This window comes from Lemur catta, chromosome 19, assembly GCF_020740605.2.
Source record: "Lemur catta isolate mLemCat1 chromosome 19, mLemCat1.pri, whole genome shotgun sequence".
NCBI classification, from domain to species: Eukaryota; Metazoa; Chordata; class Mammalia; order Primates; family Lemuridae; genus Lemur; species Lemur catta.
The window spans coordinates 24252327-24269826 of NC_059146.1; the positions used below are offsets into that span (position 1 = coordinate 24252327).

Below are 17500 nucleotides of genomic sequence, written 5' to 3' on the forward strand. Positions count from 1 at the left end.
CGGTGACTCTGGCTTTTGACCGCAGATGTTGCCATGCAACGGGGAGCAGCTTTGGCCTGCCTTTCTTTTGCTTCCCTTCTACGGGTACTTACCCCTTCTCTCAGCCCCCTCCTGTCTCCAAACCCTTTCCTTGTCACCTCCCATGACCTCCCCATCCTCCTCGGCCTTTTCAGAGTCAAGGAGCGGTGAAACGGAAGACCTATTCTTTCTCCCAAATGCTATGTTATTTGGTACCTGTCATGGAGCAAAGGACAACAGCGGAGGGCCAAATTTTGTGAAAGCACAGGCGCCGCCTTCCTGGCTCCTTCTGCCTCTCAGGCTCCTCCCTCATTCCACTAACTCCTCCCCTTACGTTACCATCCTCCTCCGAAGACTGCTCCCTTTCCCCAGCATCCTCCTCCATGACAACCCCCTTTTCCTCAGCACCCTCCCACCTCTCTGATTCCCCCTCCTCTCCCGCTACCCTCACTTCAAGTTCCCCTGTCCTCTCATACTCTAGCCCTTCTTTAACTCCTCCCTCCTTTCAAAGTCCTGCCACATCTGAGGCCTCTCCCCTTCCCCAGCCTCTTTTCCATTACTTGCAAGGAAAGGGGATTCTGGGCCTGGCCAGAATGGTGAAGTAGGGAACCCCCGTAAAACGGCAGGCCATAATGGGGGCTAAAGTGATGTCTGGGCCTCGTCCTCATTCGCTGTCCCTGGGCTGGGCAGGTGGGGATGGATTCGGGGCCAGGACCTGGTTAAGCTGTTGGATTAGACACAGAGCCTCCTAATCCCTTCACTGACCTTTATGAGTGGCCCAGGTCCTGCCCTCCCCCATGGAGACCGAGGCTGTGCCAGCACTGCCCCCACCCCTCTCCTTCCAAACAGAACCCCCTTCCTGCTCTTTCATCTCCAACTTAACACACTTCCCCAACCCTGTGTTTCCATTGTCCCAGTCCCTACCGCAGACACTCTGAGCTGGGACAGCAGCCAGCTAATTAATCCCATCCGGTTATTACATGGGGATTCTGAAGGATAAAGGGAGATGGAGACGCCAGAGGGGGGACCTGGGTTGATGCAGCACTTGGACAGGCTGATGGACAACGGCAGTGCCTGCCCTTGGTCCAAATACAGGGGTGAGAACATGTCTTCCTCCCTGGCACTGGCTCCTTCTGCAGCTGGCTTCCAGCCTACTGGGCACTTAGGTAGATGGCAATATGGGCAGGGGGCCAGGCCCAAAGACCCATACCTGAGAAACACACAGACACAGCCACCAGGGCTCCCAGTTCTTTAATCTGGGGGACAGGTATCCCCCTAAAACACCCACCTTCCCACAGTGGGACAATCCCTGGTGTTTAACGCTACCTCCTCCTTCCCCAGATCCCCAAGCTAGACCAGGGAGGCGGTGACCATGGCTGTTAGCCACAGCCCTTGCTACCCTTGCCCTGTGATTCAGACACCCAAGTTCAGAGCCAGCCTCCAAGAGCATCTTCCACCCCAGCCGCCCCTGGAAGGTCGTGTGATCCAGCAGCAGAGAAAGCTGGGAAATCCCCAGGACCTGCAGCCCCACCCCACCCTCAGTGGCATCAGGAATTGTCCCGCTGGGAAGGCCCACGGAGAGATCCAAGTTCCAGTGCCCCATTTTTACAGATGGGGAAAGTGAGGTAAAGAGAGGACAGTGATTGGCCCAAAGTCCCATAGTAACCGGGATTTAGAGCAAAGTTTCCTTGATCCTTGAAAAGGATGCCATTCCAAATAGCTGGAGCTCCATTTCTAACCCTGCTGTAGGAACCAGAGGCAAAAATAGATAGATATCTGTATTTATATTACATATATATATAATACACATATGTATAATATAACATCTTTAGGAAATAGACACACATCACTAGGTGTAAGATTCCAGAACACTCTAGACTCACCAGCCTTGGGCCTCCCCCTTCCATTGCCCACTAATTAGCCCTGTGACCTACAGGGTCTCACCTGAACCCTCACCTTCTAGGTCAGCCCAGAAATGCTGTTCATCAAGTCCTGGGTTCACCTCCCAGAACTGGTGAGCAGTTTACCTGGAGGTGACTAGAACGTCCAGGCTTTGGTAATAGAAAACTCTGGATCCCTGGAGCCTTAATTCCTTTTGGCATTACAGAAGCACAAGAAGTCATCTAGAATCATCATGATTCCCACCTCCATTGGGCAAACTGGAACCAGCAAATCTCAGACATCTCAAATCGCCACTCCTTCCTCGACTCTGTGATTAAGCTAGGGCCACAGAATCCTGATTCCTTGTGGACATTCTAGAATGGCACTTAAAAGAAAACCACCACCCTGTGGATCATTCAGAAGCACTGCTCATTCCCCTCAGCTGGATGCTCTATAACCAGAAGTTGGAGTTATCTAATATAAAGAACTCCTGGTCTGTCACTTTAGCTGTTTTAACTCACAAACTCACCATTGTTTTGTGCATTCTAGAAACATAACTCTAGTTTCTGGAGTAATTCAACTCTCTAAATAAAACCTGTTCTAGAATCACCAATGCTTGTCTCTGTGGTCAACCTAGACTCACAGAATCTCAACTATTGGGCTTTCTCGAACCACAGGTCTTTTCTTGACTTGCAGTCACCATTCCTTGTCTTTGGTCAATCAAGATGGTCTTGAGTACTTGGGGGCCTTCCACAACCTTCCCTCTTTAGGTGGTCTAGAACAAATGATTTGCTACTTGGTTGGCTGAATCGAGAAGCAATAGCCCTTGAATCTTAGGTGAATCCAGACCTACAAACTCTTGATCTCTGGTACTGTTAAAGAACTGCTGACTTCCTCCCCTGGAGGTGGTCTATACCATTGATTTCTGATCCTGCTTAACAACACAGGACCAACCGTGTAGACGAATCTGGAACCACCAGTCTTTGCCTCTTGGGTGGTCCAGAATTCTGAATCCCTCAGCTCTGGTGAGACTCAGGAATTGGGCTCGTAAAGGGGTCTCAGGAAGAAGCACAGAAGCAGAGGAATTAAGGTCCAGTCTGTCCATGGTGAGTCCATCAGGCATGGCAGAACCTCACCAGCTGGTCATTTACCCAGCAGGCTTGTCGGTCTTGGGAAACACCCACCCCCATCCCAGGAGAGGGCTCCATCTCTCCATCTTGCTACCTCTGGGAGGGCACACAAACAGGGAAGGGGTCATCAGCTTGCATCATGGGGGCAGGGTCAGCGCCAGGGTTGGTGTGAGAACTCGGGGGCTGGCAGCCCCATCTTCTGTCTCCATCCCATCCCCCTCCTTGGCCTCTTCTTCCTCATCTTCCTCCTGGCAGCAGCTCAGTGCAAGTTCATTCTCATAACAAAATGCGGCCAGAGAGCCAGGGAAGCTAGACTTGGGGCTCTGGGAAGCCCGCTCTGCCCGTTCATCCAGCTCCTTGGCACTGCAGACAGGTGTCCCTGGGACCTCATAAGTGCGATGGAAGTGGCGGTAGTCGACCTCATACTGGGAGCCACGCTGGAAGAGGACTGGCTCAAAACGATGGCCCCAGAGCAACTCACCAGGGAGGTAGGACGAGCGACACTGTGTGGTCATGGCGGTGGCTTCAACCATTCCCTCGAGAATGACCACCAGCTCGAAGTCTGCTCGGGCCAGCTCAGCACGTCCTAACTCATACAGAGGACTGGAAGAGTCGATCTCATGCACGATGGTGATGGGAGACACAAGGAAGATGCGATCGGTACCTCCATCAAAGCCCACGTCCACATCCTGGTGGTCCAGCGGGATGTACTCACCTTCTGGGGTCACTCGGGGCTGCAGCAAAAGGCAAGGAGCCGAAGACAGAGAGCAGGGAGCACAGAGATGAGCAGACAGAGAGAGTGAGAGAAAGGAATCAACATGCAGAAAAAGAAGAGGAAAGATCGACAGTGGAGAGGGGCAGGGTGAGAACCGGGATCCAGAGAGACCGGGAGACAGAGACCCAGGGAGGGCACAGAGACCCAGAGGGAGAGGGGCCAGAGACCCAGGGAGGGGAGGATGAAGGTCCAGAGAAAGGGAGGGACAGAGTCCCAGAGAGGTTTGGGGGATACAAACCCAGAAGGGAGAGAAAGAGAGAGACAGACAGACAGACAGAATGATATTGGCATAGAGGCACAGAAATCAGCAAGACAGAGAGACAACAGAAGGAATTGAAGAAAGAGGAGAGGGATAGAAAAATGGCTTTCAATATATGGCCAGAGAAAGATAAACCAGGATGACAATAAGGAGGAAAAAGGACAATCTAGGTCCAACACCCTGTACTCCACCACAACCTCAGGCTAGCCCCTGAGCTATCCCCACACCAAATACAAGCCCCTCCAGCCCACTGTGCGTGTGTGTGCATGTGTGTGTGTTGAAGGGGTGGCATTGGTTTTGCCCTCCCTGCCCACTGGCCCCATACCCACCTCCCAGGCCAAGTCACTGCCCCAAAGACTTCTGCAAGAAGCAGTATCCCTCCTGGTCATGAATCCTGGTGTCTCAGTTAGGCAGGAGACAGAGGTGGAAGGAGGGCACTTATTCTCTTGCAACTGTTTCTGGGAGCCCCATGTAGAGGAAGCCCAGAAGCTGCTGGAAGTTGTAGTTCTCACCATCCCCCATCCTCCCTCTCCCTGAAGTCCAGCCTCAGCCCAGAGTTCTTAAGTGTCTGTACTTGGGCAAGGGCAGCTGCTGCTCCAGAGTTTGTTGAGAACAGAGATGTCTGAGCAATTTGACTACGGTACTAGGAACACTAAGGGGAGCTGCCTGCCCAGGGGCTGATGGGAGGTGTAGTTTGAATTGTAGCTACAATTCAAGACGGTTTCCCAACCCCCACCCCGTTCCCAGATGGCAGGAGGCTGGCGGGACAGACTGGGCCACTAGGGTGGGGGATGGAAGTCTGCCACAGACGCCGTAGGACCCCGTGCCTAGAGGCCTGGAGGCCTGTGTTCCACAGCTCTGCAGGTGTGAGCCGCACCCCATGGTCGGGACTACATCTCCCACAATCCCACAGGGGCCTGGCTTCAAGTCCCAGGCCACCGTCTGTGCCACAGTGTCTGCTGAGAATTGCAAACCGGAGCCATGGAAGGGTCACGCAGACCCCACCACCGGCAAAACTACCATCTTCTCAGACCACCCCGGTTTGGGTACTTCTCATGACCCAAAGGCCCCTGGGGATTGTAGTCCAGAGCGTGTTCGGGCCACGCGTGGTCCTCTCGGGTCTAGATTCACCACAGTCCCATAGCGGGCCCGTTGAGCCGCAGGAAGCTCCTTATGTCTCAAGTCCAGACCTGTCCCTTGGGCTTCCATCTCCTGCAAGTGCTCAGGCCGCACCCGCAGTCTGCACCCCCGCCCACCCCCGGGCTGCCGCCCCGGGCCCGCGTCTCCCACATGCCCCGGGGCCCCTGCCAAACTCCCCACTGCACCTGCAGCAGCTGCGCCCGCACGTGGGCCTCGACCAGGTGGCTGCGGCGCAGGTTGCCCACGCGCCACATGAGGCAGAGGCGGTGGTCGCGCAGCGCCACGACCGCGTTCTCGCTGAAGACTAGAGTCTCGTTGCGCTTCTTGGGCTTCGCCATCTTGGCCATGACGGCGCCCACCACGAAGGCGTCGAGCACGCAGCCGGCGATGCACTGCAGCACCACGGCGGCCACGGCGGCCGGGCACTCCTCGGTGACGCTGCGCACGCCGTAGCCGATGGACGTCTGCGTCTCCAGCGCGAAGAGGAAGGCGGCCAGGAAGCTGGCCACCTGGGAGAAGCAGGGCGCGGGCGGCGGCGGGGCGGCCAGGTCGCCGTGCAGCGAGGCGATGAGCCAGAAGGCCAGGCCGAAGAGCAGCCAGGAGGCGAGGAAGGAGCAGGAGAAGAGCAGGCACATCCAGCGCCAGCGCACGTCCACGCACGTGGTGAACAGGTCGCTCAGGTAGCGCGCGCCCTGGCCGCCCAGGTTCACGAAGCGCACGTTGCAGTGCCCGTCCTTCTTGACGAAGCGGCCGCGGCGCCGGCCCACCGGCGTCAACGCCGGTGCCCACCCGTTGCGGCAGAGCCCCGGCCCGGCCTCCTCCTCATCGCCGGCCCGGCTGTCCCCCGACTCCAGGACGCCGCTCAGGCGGCGTAGGGCCCTGGCCAGGCCCATTGGGCGGAGGGACCCCCTCCACTTGGCCTAGTGGGGGGCGGGCGCCCCCAACCTGCTGGGACAAGAAACGGGCGTGAACGTCAGGGGTGCCATGAATGGCGGGGCTCGTGGGCTAGGCATGCTGAGGGCCTCAGTGGCGTCATCTGTCAACTGTGCTCACCCTCCAAGTTGGAAGGGTACAGTATCAACGGCAATAATACTGCAGGAGATACTTATTTGTGTTGCAACGACAAACACAATACTAAATTGTATTCAATGTACAATTTGTTATATAAATTATACTGTTTATACAGTGTAGACACTGTTGTAAGCACTTTACATGAATTTACATATTTGAGCCTCAGAGCAAGCCGGTGAGGTAAGCTGTCACCTAAGATCACAGCTAAGTAAACTGGGATTGGAAGGCTGGCAGGCCGGCTCCAGAGTCCACGCTCATAACCGGGAAAGTGTAACCGCTTCTCTGCATGGAGTCAGCAATGAGAGAGGAGCCCGGGCTCTGAGGTCAGCTATGGTTGGAAAACAGGCTCAGAAAGCAACAAAGGAAAAAAGGGTAGATAAATTGAATTTCATCAAAAGTGAAAAACTGTTGTGCTTCAAAGGACACTATCAAGAAAGTGAAAAGACAACAGCCAGTGGGAGAAAATATTGTAGCTGCAAACCATATATCTGATAAGCAACTTGCATCTATGATAAATAAGGGGGCCTTGCAACTCAATAATAAAAAGACAAATAACCCACTTTAAAAGTGGGCAAAAGACCCGTATAGACATTTCTCCAAAGAAGGTACACAAATGGTCAAAAAGCACATGAAAAGATACTTAACATCATTAGCCACCAGGGAAATGCAAATGAAAACCACAATGAGATACTACTTTACACCCACTTAGGATGGTGATAATAAAAAAACAGACAGTGACAAGCCTTGGTGAAAATGTGGAGAAATTGGCAACCACCACTGCTGGTGGGAATGTAGAATTGCAGCTGCTGTGGAGACCCGTCCGGCGGTTACTGAAATGATTAGACACAGAGTGACCGTGTTACCCAGCAATTCCACTCCTACATATGAACCCAAGCGAAATGCAAACAAATGTCCTCACAAAAACTGATACACACATGTTCATAGCAACATTCCTAACAATAGCCAAAGGGTGGAAACCCAAATATCCATCAACTGGTGAATGGATAAATAAAATGTGGTATGTTCAGCCAATGTGCACTATTTGACAGTAAGGAGAAATGAAGTATCGATAGATGCAGCAACATGGATAAACCCTGAAAACATGATGCTGAGAGATGCCAGTCACAAAAGAGCACTTACTGTATGCTCCATTTATATGAAATGTCCAGAACAGGCAAATGTATAAATTGAGAAAGTAGACTAGTGGTTGCCTAAGGCTGGGGAAATGGGGTGATGGGGAAGGGATTGCCAGGACATGGGGTTTCTTTTTGGGGTGATGAGAATGTTCTAAAATTAATTGTGATGGTTGTGTAACTGTGACTATACTAAAGACCATTGAATTGTACACTTTAATGAGTGAATTGTGCGCTATGTGAATTATATTTCAGTGAATGGATTATAAAATAAATAAGTAAAACAGGCCCTCTGACCTTGGGCAACTCTTCCTGGGCCTTAGTTTCCTCAACTGTACAATGGGGAAATTGGGACTTCATCAAGGTCAGGAAGGGCTGTGTTGCTGGCCCACCGTGTGCCGTGAGATCCCTGGGTTCTTTTTCCAGAGACCCAAATTGCTCAGCCACTGACTAGCTGTGTGACCAGTGACAGGTCACACCCCTTCCTGAGCCTCAGTTGTCTCATCTGTGAAATGGAGGGAATCCCAGCAGCCTGGCAGGGTGGAGGACAGGAGGGAAGGGGCTGGGCATGGGCCTGCAGACCTCACCACCCTCCAGCAACTGCAAGTTTAACACTTGGCCCTGTGGTGGGAGGATTTCTAGGACCCGGCGGGGCTAGGACGAGCAGTACCAGGGGTTAAAGAATTTGCAAATCAATTCCACCCGTATTTACCAAGCACTCATGGACCATGTGCCCTCTGTACCAGGTCCTGGGGATCCTCATGGGCTTATTGGCAGGGCCTGGGACACTCCATCCAGCGAGAGGACTATTAGTCAATGTCAAGTTTAGCACCTACCTGCTGCCCATGGCCACCCTCACAGCCCTGCCATGTGGGGGTTTATTAGAACTGTTGAACAGAGGCAGAGCTGAGGCTCAGGTCAGAGTGGCCGAGCCTGGCTGTGTCCAGCACCCACAATGGGCCCCAACCTTGACTCTTTCCTCCCCCTCAACAACCCTGGATGTTAGAGATCATTCTCCTAAAAAGGGGGCAGGTTTGAGGTCAGAATCCAGGACGCAGCCTCTATACCTGCAGCCCCTCTCCAGCCCGGAAACCCCACTCTGCACTGGTCCCACCTCTCAGGAACCACCCCAGTAACTGGGTGAGGGGAGGTGGGCGGGACACTGACCCAGCCTTCACCCCCACCCCAGGCGGGCCCTCTTGTGCCCACTGCCCATCTCTAACTGCAACCCTTTGATGTGGGGACTTCGCTTTTCACAAAAAAGCCAACTGAGGCCCTGAGATTAGTCCCCTGCCTCAGGTCCCTCAGCTGGGAGGGGAGTAGCAAAACCTGGACTCCCAGCCTGGCCTCTCAGGCACCTTAGGCCCCAGGGCTGAACCAGTCTTATCAAGTTCGCTCCTGTTTCCTGAGCACCTACTATGTGCCAGGCTTCAGGATGGGCTCCTGGAGCACTCAGTCCCCCCACCGGACTCCACCAGACCCCACTGCTCACCTTGACTGCTCAGGACGCAGGGAGGTCAAGATCATCACCCCTTCCACACTCGGGAAACAGGCTCAGAGAGAGCTGTGACCTGGCCAGCCCCACACAGTGCCGGGGTGGGATGCTGGCTTGGGTCCTGAGCCTTCCCCTGCCAGGACTGTCCCCTAAATCCTCGGGTCCCGCCCCAGCCCTGAGAGGCAGACCTGACTGTGTCCGTTTCACAGAGCCAACGGGGACCTTCACCACCCAGGGGCCGTCTGCACCCCACATGGCCCAGCTCCCAGGCTGGCGAATGCCACTCGGGCTCAGGCCACCCCCCTTCCCCAGTAAAGGCAGGATGGGAGGGAAAAGGATCCCGGGCCCGAAGTCCTCCCCCCCATCCTCCGCCTGACCTGCGAGAGCAGCTTAATGTTTCCATATAAAGGAGACATGGGGCTTAAGGTGCATCAACTTTGAGTCAAAGTCACTGTCTAATCTGAGGCCAGGAAGCCCCGCCCCCGAGCTCCAACCTCCTCCCCGCCAAATTCACACACATTCTCATACTCTTTCCCTGAAACCAGGATGTTCTCCTACTCCCCACCTAGCAGTGTGGTCTGGACAGCAGGCTGGAGAGCAGAGAGCCACAGGAGAGGGCTGTGGGGGAAAGACTGCAGAAAGACAGAGACTCGGAGATGGGTGGGAAGAGAGAAGGGTGGAGGGAGGGAGCCCCAAGAGAGAGAAGTACCAAGACCCTCAAGGGGAACAGGAACCTGGAGGTGGGGAACACAGACCCAGGTGAGGACACAGACCCAGAAGGAGGAGAAAGACCCAGAGAGAGGGGGACAGAGACCCAGAGAGAGAGAGACAGACACCCGGAGAGAGGGGACAGAGACCCAGAGAGAGACAGAGACCAAGAGAGAGACAGAGACCCAGAGGGAGAGGGGGACAGAGAAACAGAGATGGAGGGGGGAAGACCAGAGACCCAGAGGGGACAGGGGACAGAGAAGAGACAGGCAGACTAAAGACCAGCTGGGGAAAAGAGAATTGGAGATCGGGTCGTGAGAAATGAAAGAGACGGGGGGATGGAATTGTGAAGACAGAGTCAGAGGGAAGAGACAGAGATGAGAAAGCGGCTCTTTCAAAGGAAGGGTGGGGGTGGGGTGGGGGGATTCTTCTGGGACTGGAGTCTGTCACTGGGGGCCTCCCTGAGGGGGCAACATTGAGGACACAGGGATGTCGGGGCAGAGGTGGCCCAGCTGGTCTTAGGCACGGGAGGATGGGGGGGCAGCGGCCGGAGGGAGGAGGTATGTGGCTCGGGCCTTGGACCTTGCATAGAGGCACGTACCTGGTGGGGCGGCCCACCCCCATGCCCTCCGCTGGGGGCTCCTCTGCTCGGGCTGAGGGGAAGCCTCTGTGGGTGCCAAGAGGGGCTGTGGTCCGTCCTTGGCCCCGGGCCCTCGTGCGGTGCCGACCTCCGAGTGCACAGGACCTCTGAGTCCACAGGCGGATCAGAGGCCTGGCCGGAGGGGGCGGGGGTGGGGCCAGCTCAGCGCTGCAGAGGGGGAGCCAGGGAGGACGGCCAGGCCGGGCTGGGCCGCAGCCCAGGCAGGCTGGATGAGACAGTGGCGGAGGAGAGAGACAGAGACGGGGGCAGGGACGCAGACAACAGGGCACAGGAGACCGCAGAAGACGGGGACACAGAAAGAGCAGTGACACAGACTAGGGAACACAGAAACAAACGTGAGATAGTGATAAAGGGGAAAGAAATGGAGGGAAGGAGAAATGGGGGCTCCCTGGGTCCCCTCAAGATGAAGCCTTAGTAAGTTGGGGGGTACAGGAGGGATCCCCTCTCGTTGAGCCAGAGCGAGTTCCAGAGGGAATGAAACTTAGAGAAGGGAGAACCAGAGGCACCCAGTGGGTCGAGGCTTGGATTGCATGGGACTCCCAGTGGCCTCTCCCAGCCTAGTGGCCTAGGGACAGCTGGGTGCTGAATTCCTGCCTCAGCCCCCAGGTTCCCCATAGGGATGTGGCCAAAGGACCAGGGTCTCACACGGGCTTCCGGCCTCATTCTGATCCTTTATTGCCCCCCAGGAGCCCCGACCTTCCTCCCTGAACAGCCCCACCTGCATCCTGGGGGGCGGGCAGGGGCCCACGCAGTCCCCACTGGGAAATCCCGGCCAAAGCCAACAGGCAGGAAGACAAGGGGCAGAACCACATCATGTCTGAGGAACCCACACCTCAAATGTGATCCAGCCCTGCCAAGGCCTGGGGATCCCTGGGGACCCCGCATCCGAAACTGGGTCCTGGAGCAGGTGTCCAAAGGGTCAAGCCAGGCGTTACAGCAGACAAAAATCCACCCCCACACCGGCCATATGAGGCCAACCACGTCCTCTGACGGAGTCACTGGCTGAGCCGAGTCTCCGGGTGGCAGTGGGTTCACAGAGTTATGGTCAAACCAAGTCCTTTGGTGGGCAGGGTCACCGGACCAAAGCCGGTGCTTTTAGAGAACAGTACATGGAACAGAATCCATCAAGGCAGACAATAGTCCACACCGAGCCCTTCTCTTGGGGTTGGCGGGGGGCAGTCAACAGACCTGAATGAACCCCTTCCAGGGGAAACAACTTCAACCTCAGTCCCCAAGCGGAAGGTGGGAGCGGAGCGCCGGGGCCGCCTCACACGCTGATGGTGCGGAAGACGGTGAAGCCCGACAGAGCCGTGCTGACCAGGAGCCCGGGGCACTGCGGGTGCCAGTGCAGCTCCTTCAGGTCGGTCTCGCCCTGGTGCACGAACAGCAGCTGCTGGGGGAGGTCGGCCAGCCCGGGCTCGGCCTCTGCGTCGCCGGCCTCAGGGTCCCGCTCCACTGCCAGGTCCCACTGTGTGATCTGGTTGTCTGCGCCTGAGGCTGCGAAGACCCCGCTGTCCTGCGGGTGCCACTCGACAGAGGTCACGGGGGCCACGTGCTGCTTGAAGGTAGCCACAGGAGAGCCAGACTACGGGGAAAGGATGGGCGTGATGGGCTCTGAACACCTCAGCCTGACCCTTGGGGGGACCCAGGCAGAGCCCCCCAGCCCTCTCCAGCCTCAGGGTTCAACCAGGGCTCCACCCCTTAAGCCCCCACAAGCTGAGTCCATGAAAGGCAAAGTCCAGCTGTGATGAGGCTTACTGTCCCAGGGGCTGCTGGGAATTGTGGTTTTGCCTGCAAAGATGCCCCTTTCAGCTCAGGTCATAAAATCCCCACCCCTGCTCTACCCTGGGCGTTTCTCTGTTTCCTCTCCTATAAAAGGAGGGGGTGGGTCTCTAACAGTTCTCCCAGCGGATTCTACAAAGGCCTTAAAGGGAACAAAAGCACGACTCCCAGAAGCTCCAGAGGCAGCCAACCCAAAGAACCACAAAGAACAACAACAGCACTTTTACTAAAGCAAAGGCTCCACTGGGAAGCAAAGTCTCTCTGATTGGGAGAAGTGGCTCCAAAGTGCTAATGTCAATCAGCTGAGCCCATGACCTGCTGGGCCAGGGGGCTGGAATCCATCTCTGGAACCTTCCCCAGGGCTGATTCTATAGAACCAATTATGCTGGAGGAGGGAATAAAAGGCCACATCATAGTGCCCCAGGAAGCCATATGAAGTTACGGCTTTGTCCAGAGAATACCAGAGGCTGCAATTTCTCCTCTCAGCTCAGCTCTACAAGGTCAACTCTTAGCTTGGCTGTTACGTCACATTTGCTGCTGTCCTTTCTGCACCTCAGTCCTCTCCTGCAATGAGTGAGCTGGGCTCAAGTCTCCGCTGATTCTATAAATCTACTAATGAGACAAACTACAATTCCCTGAAGCCCCTAGTGCAGCGGCTACACAGATGGAGTTGTAGTCTCCGCCGCCCCCCCCAGCGTCTTCCATCTCCTGTCATCTATTCACCTCGTGGAGTTGATGACCTCATCTGTACCACGAAGGGGCTGGATTCTAGTTCTAAGGGCCTGTTCCCAGCTCTGGTTGTATAAAACCATTTAAGGAAGGAAACACCTAAAAATCGCAGTGGCTGCTGGGATCAGTAGCTTCTCTAACCCCCAAGCATCCAGGTGGGAAAATACCTTGAACTGCCGAAGGTCCCAGACCTTAAGGGCCCCGTCATCCCCGCCACTGAGCAGGAAGGGCTCCCGGCGGCTCCAGCTGATGACGTTGACATCCCCATCATGGGCGGTGGCCGTGGTAAGCATACAGGCCTTGCTGGGGGCTGCTCGGATGTCCCAGATGCGAATGGAGGCGTCAGCTGAGCAGGAGGCGAACACCTGGACAAGGCGGAGTCTGAGTAACCCAGACATACCTCCCACCCCAGGGTGAAGACCTGGAACTAGTGGGGCGCTATCCTTTCTTTCAGTGTCTCCCTTGCTAGGACGTAGCCTGAAAACTGAATTGCTAACAGGCCCCCAGAACCCTCTTCCCTCAGACCCAGGATTCTAGGTCTCCAGCCCATCACCCAGCAGACCTAGGCGTCTGGGCCCCCAGCCCTCCCTCACTGTGTCCTCAGTTGGTGACCACTGCAGGTCCTCCACGGAGCTCGTGTGGCCCGCAAATGGCCGCTGGTCCACGTGCCAGGAGCCGCCGTCGGTAGGTGTCCAGAGATGGATGTTCTTTTGACAGTCTCCGGTGAGCAGGCGACCTGGGAAAGGCAGTCAGGAGACAATTTTGTCCTACTTGCCCACAGGTCACTCTCATCTCTGCAGCCTAAGCACCCACCCTTGCGGCAGCCCCACTCCTTCCCACCTCCACGACCACACGCTCGCCCCAGAGACTCACCAGGCACACGCGAGGACCAGTCGAGTGCGAAGCCTTCACCCATGTGGCCAGCGAAGGAGAAGATGGGCTTCACTCGCGCCTGCTCGTCCCGGAGGAAGATTGCCAGGGCCTGGGGGTCCTCCACCACCTGTAGGAGCCGCCGCAGTGCATACACCTCCACCTGGCCCTTCTCTGACCATACTGCGGCCACAGGCTCCTCGCCCAGCCATGACACCTGCAGGGGAAGGGGGAAGGATGTGTGAAGTGCGGGGATAGGAGGCTCAGGGTGGTGACCATAAGCTTCCTCCATCCCTGAGAACAAGAACTGCACTTCTGCGGATCTCCCGGGTCTGGGACTACAGGTCACAGAAAACTCCGTGGGAAGGAAACCACAACCTGCAAGACCAGCTTGGTAACTGGCACAACTCTCTTAGGTATGTGGGGGGTGGGTGGAGGAGGTACGGTGGGAGGACAAAGCTCCAAGATGTCTGGAAATTGAGGGTGCAATTCCCACCAGCCCTCGGGAGTGTGTTCAGACTCCCGGTCGCTATAACCCTGTAAATGCTGGAGGACCAGTCCTCGGATCTCTCTGCCTCTGTACGTTTGCTCACTAGGTCTTGTCCAGCCTCTAGGTGTCCAGTATCCCCTGGCCTTGACCTCTCTCCTGAACTCCAGACTCTTACTGCACTGACCACTCGAACATAAGCAGCTCTTAATTGCCACCTACAACGCCTCTCCACGTTCCCTACCTCAGACCCCAAACTACCATTCATTCCTGTCTTGTCTCTTCTTTCTCATGCCCAACATTTATACCAGCTACACTAAAAACACACACTTCCACCCCCTCCTTCACCTCTATTGCTGTCACTCCAGCTACTACTAATGTCACCCTTCCCTTGAATTACTGTAACAGCCTCCTAACAGGGCTCTATCCTTCTGCCCTTGTCTCCCCAAAACTGATTCTCAATATGGCAGCCATAGGGATTCCTTTAAAACAAAAGCCAGACTCCATCTTTCCTCCGCTTTAAGCTCTCCAGTGGCTCCCAAATTCTCCCAAGTAAAAGCCCAAGCCCTAAACAATATGTATCCTCTGTGCCAACTCTTGTCATCTCCTCCCTCCACCCTGTTCATTCTGTTCCAGACACACCAGACTCTGGAGCTTCCCTTGAAACTCCTCAAACATGTCAGGTTCACCCCAGGGCCTTTGAACTTGTGTTTCCTTTGCCTGCAAATGTGTTTCCCACAGGTAGCCATGGCTCCCTGCCTCACTACCTGTGGGTGTCTGTTCAAACAGCACTTTATCACCGAATACTTCCCTGACCGCACTATCTAAAATAGCAACTCTACCCCAGGAATACCCTAATCCTCTTATACAGCTTCATTTTACTTTTCCTCCATAATACTCAGCACCTTTTGACATACTACACATTTACTTAGTTTCTTCTTGTTCCCTTCCCCCACTAGCATGTAAGTTCAAGGATCCAGAGACCTTTTGCTTGCTGCTAAGTCCTCAGGACCTAGAACAGCCCTGAAACATGGTAATAATAATTTAACAGAAACACACAGAACAGCTAGGAGCCAAGTACTGCTCTAAGTACACTCATACGCCATCTCCTTTTATTCACACATCTACCTGGTCAAAAGATGCTTTGACTCCAAAGTGGAAAACAAAGAAAACCCACATCCCAAAACAGTTCGTAAGTAATAATATAATGAAAAGCACAAATCTCATATTACAACCAGGTGCTGTTCTAGGCACTGTAAGTTATTTCATTTTATCCTCATATCAACTCCATCAAGTTTTATAACTCTCACCATTTTACCAAAGAGAAGGGTGAAGAACGTAAAAACTATCCTTATAATCTAAAGCAGTACATAACATATAATGAAAACTATCATAATAGTTAAAATATATAGGCCGGGTGTGGACTCACACCTGTAATCCTAGTACTCCGGCAGGCCAAGGTGGGAGGATCATTTGAGCTCAGGAGTTTGAGCCCCGCCTGACCAAGAGCAAGACCCCATCTCTACAAAAAATAGAAAAATTAGCAGGGCATAGTGGTGTGCTCGCCTGTAATCCCAGCTACTTGGGAGGCTGAGGCAGGAGGATTGCTTAAGCCCAGGAGTTTGAGGTTGCAGTGAACTATGATGATGCCACTGCACTTTACCTGTGAGACTCTGTCTCAAAAGGAAAAAAGATAAAATATATAAAACTATGGTGTGACAAGTTTTTTTCTAAAAGCTGAAGGGCACAAAAAGGTTCTGGGAGAAGTATGGATATAGCAGATGGGTAAGATTTGCTCCAGAGAATACAAAGCAAGCTCTTGGGACCATATGTACCCGAACTCGGTTGATGCCACCATAGTGGGGCACCATGGCCAGCTCCAGCTGAGGCTTCCGCTCTTCTTCATCCTCTTCATCTTCTTCCTCCTCCTCTTCATCACTGCCCTCTGCGGGTGGGGGCTTCGTGCCATGCAGATTGTGCATCCGAAGCATCATCAGTCTGGGAGAAAGTGTGGAGTGAGAAAAACACTGGATGCCAGGATCCTCAAGGAGAAGGGAGGCTGGAAACCCAGATTCCTGGGTTTGGGAGGGGCAAAAACTGGAAGCCCTAACTCCTGGGTTCTGAGGAAGGGGCTGAGGTCTCGGACTACTCATTCTGGGAAAGCCTCCGGTCTCACCCACCTGTTGCTCTGGGCACTCTCCGCCTGGGTCCCAGCACATAGGTAAAGCGTAAGAGGAAGCTGTGTCCTGTTGTCTCCCAGGTGATCTCGGACTATGTCAAAGCTAAGACAAGGGGCACCTGAGGACGGAAGGAGGAGTTTAAGAGTTAGGATGAGACACAGCGATCTCAACCCTCACTTCCCTCGGGGATCAATCGTCTCCAGTGTTACGTCACCTCTCTTAAACCCCAGGCTTCTCTTCTGAGGGTCTCTTATGTTAAAGGCACAGGATTGCCCGCCTTCAGGACCCAGGAGTCCGAGCCCACAGCCCTACCAGTCTGAGCTCGGTGGTACAGCACATAGGCCTCCTCGTCCATGACCAGCTCCTCCCCTTCGCGCAGCGGCGGTCCTCGCCCCGGCAGGTAGACCTGGGCTGAACCCTTGGGATCTGTGTCGCCAGACTCGGCCTCCATGGGTTCCCCGGTTTCACACGTGCGCCGCCGACCCTTGCGCGCCGCCATCTTCTCACCGCTGGCGCAATGTAAGAGCGTCACTTCCGGGTTTAGCTTTCCACCTAATGAATTCGCCCCACTGCGCGGTTACCTTGGAAACCTCCTCGGCCCACCAATTAGAGAGGGCTGTGGGAGGAGAGAGAAGGAGAACTAAAATAACGTTGTCAGCTGGGTGATGGCCCAGCGAGAGAAGCCTCAAAACTACATGTTCCGCGTGACTTTGGGGCGCTCCTCCTCATAGCCGTGGCAAGGCCTTCTGGGAGTTGTAGTTCTGCAGGAGGTCTGGTTTCCCTGTCAATCAAAGTAGTTCAGAGCCGGAAGACTCCATCTTCCACGTTAGCTTCCCAAAGCTTTCTTCCACTTAATTAATTATTCATATATGCAAACGAGCTCTCACTAGCAAGGAGACTGGGTTTCTGTTCCCTGAGGACCCATAAAGCCGGTTTCTTCTCCTCTCCCTGTTATGATGGTTTTAATTTATTTCAAAATGCTTTAGTGTAGACAGGCTGGATATTATATGTAAGTTAGTTGGTTGGATCTACCCTCTGGGGGCAGTCAATTGCCTAACCAGGCGTTCACATTGCAGCTTTGGTCAGCGCCTCTGGAGGCAGCTATTACAAGTGCCTTGCCTCTCTTTATCGTCCATCAGCACCAGTGGTGTGGCTAATTGGAATAATGAAATGTTAGAAAT

The 17500-nt window shown here is 54.5% G+C and overlaps 2 protein-coding genes across 2 annotated transcripts; both read right to left on the minus strand.

Moving 5' to 3' along the window:
- Positions 1–1856: 1856 nt before the first annotated feature.
- Positions 1857–9242, minus strand: KCNJ14 (potassium inwardly rectifying channel subfamily J member 14). Its single transcript, XM_045531266.1, has 3 exons — positions 8900–9242; positions 5389–6151; positions 1857–3763 (listed from the first exon to the last, which is right to left on the minus strand). The coding sequence occupies exons 2-3, from the start codon at positions 6094–6096 to the stop codon at positions 3167–3169; spliced, it is 1305 nt and encodes a 434-aa protein (XP_045387222.1). The 5' UTR covers positions 6097–6151; positions 8900–9242; the 3' UTR covers positions 1857–3166.
- Positions 9243–10922: 1680 nt separating this feature from the next.
- GRWD1 (glutamate rich WD repeat containing 1) lies at positions 10923–17003 on the minus strand. The gene is made up of 7 exons (XM_045531267.1): positions 16632–17003; positions 16320–16437; positions 15975–16137; positions 13656–13869; positions 13376–13518; positions 12950–13147; positions 10923–11856 (listed from the first exon to the last, which is right to left on the minus strand). The coding sequence occupies exons 1-7, from the start codon at positions 16816–16818 to the stop codon at positions 11539–11541; spliced, it is 1341 nt and encodes a 446-aa protein (XP_045387223.1). The 5' UTR covers positions 16819–17003; the 3' UTR covers positions 10923–11538.
- Between the last annotated feature and the right edge of the window lie 497 nt (positions 17004–17500).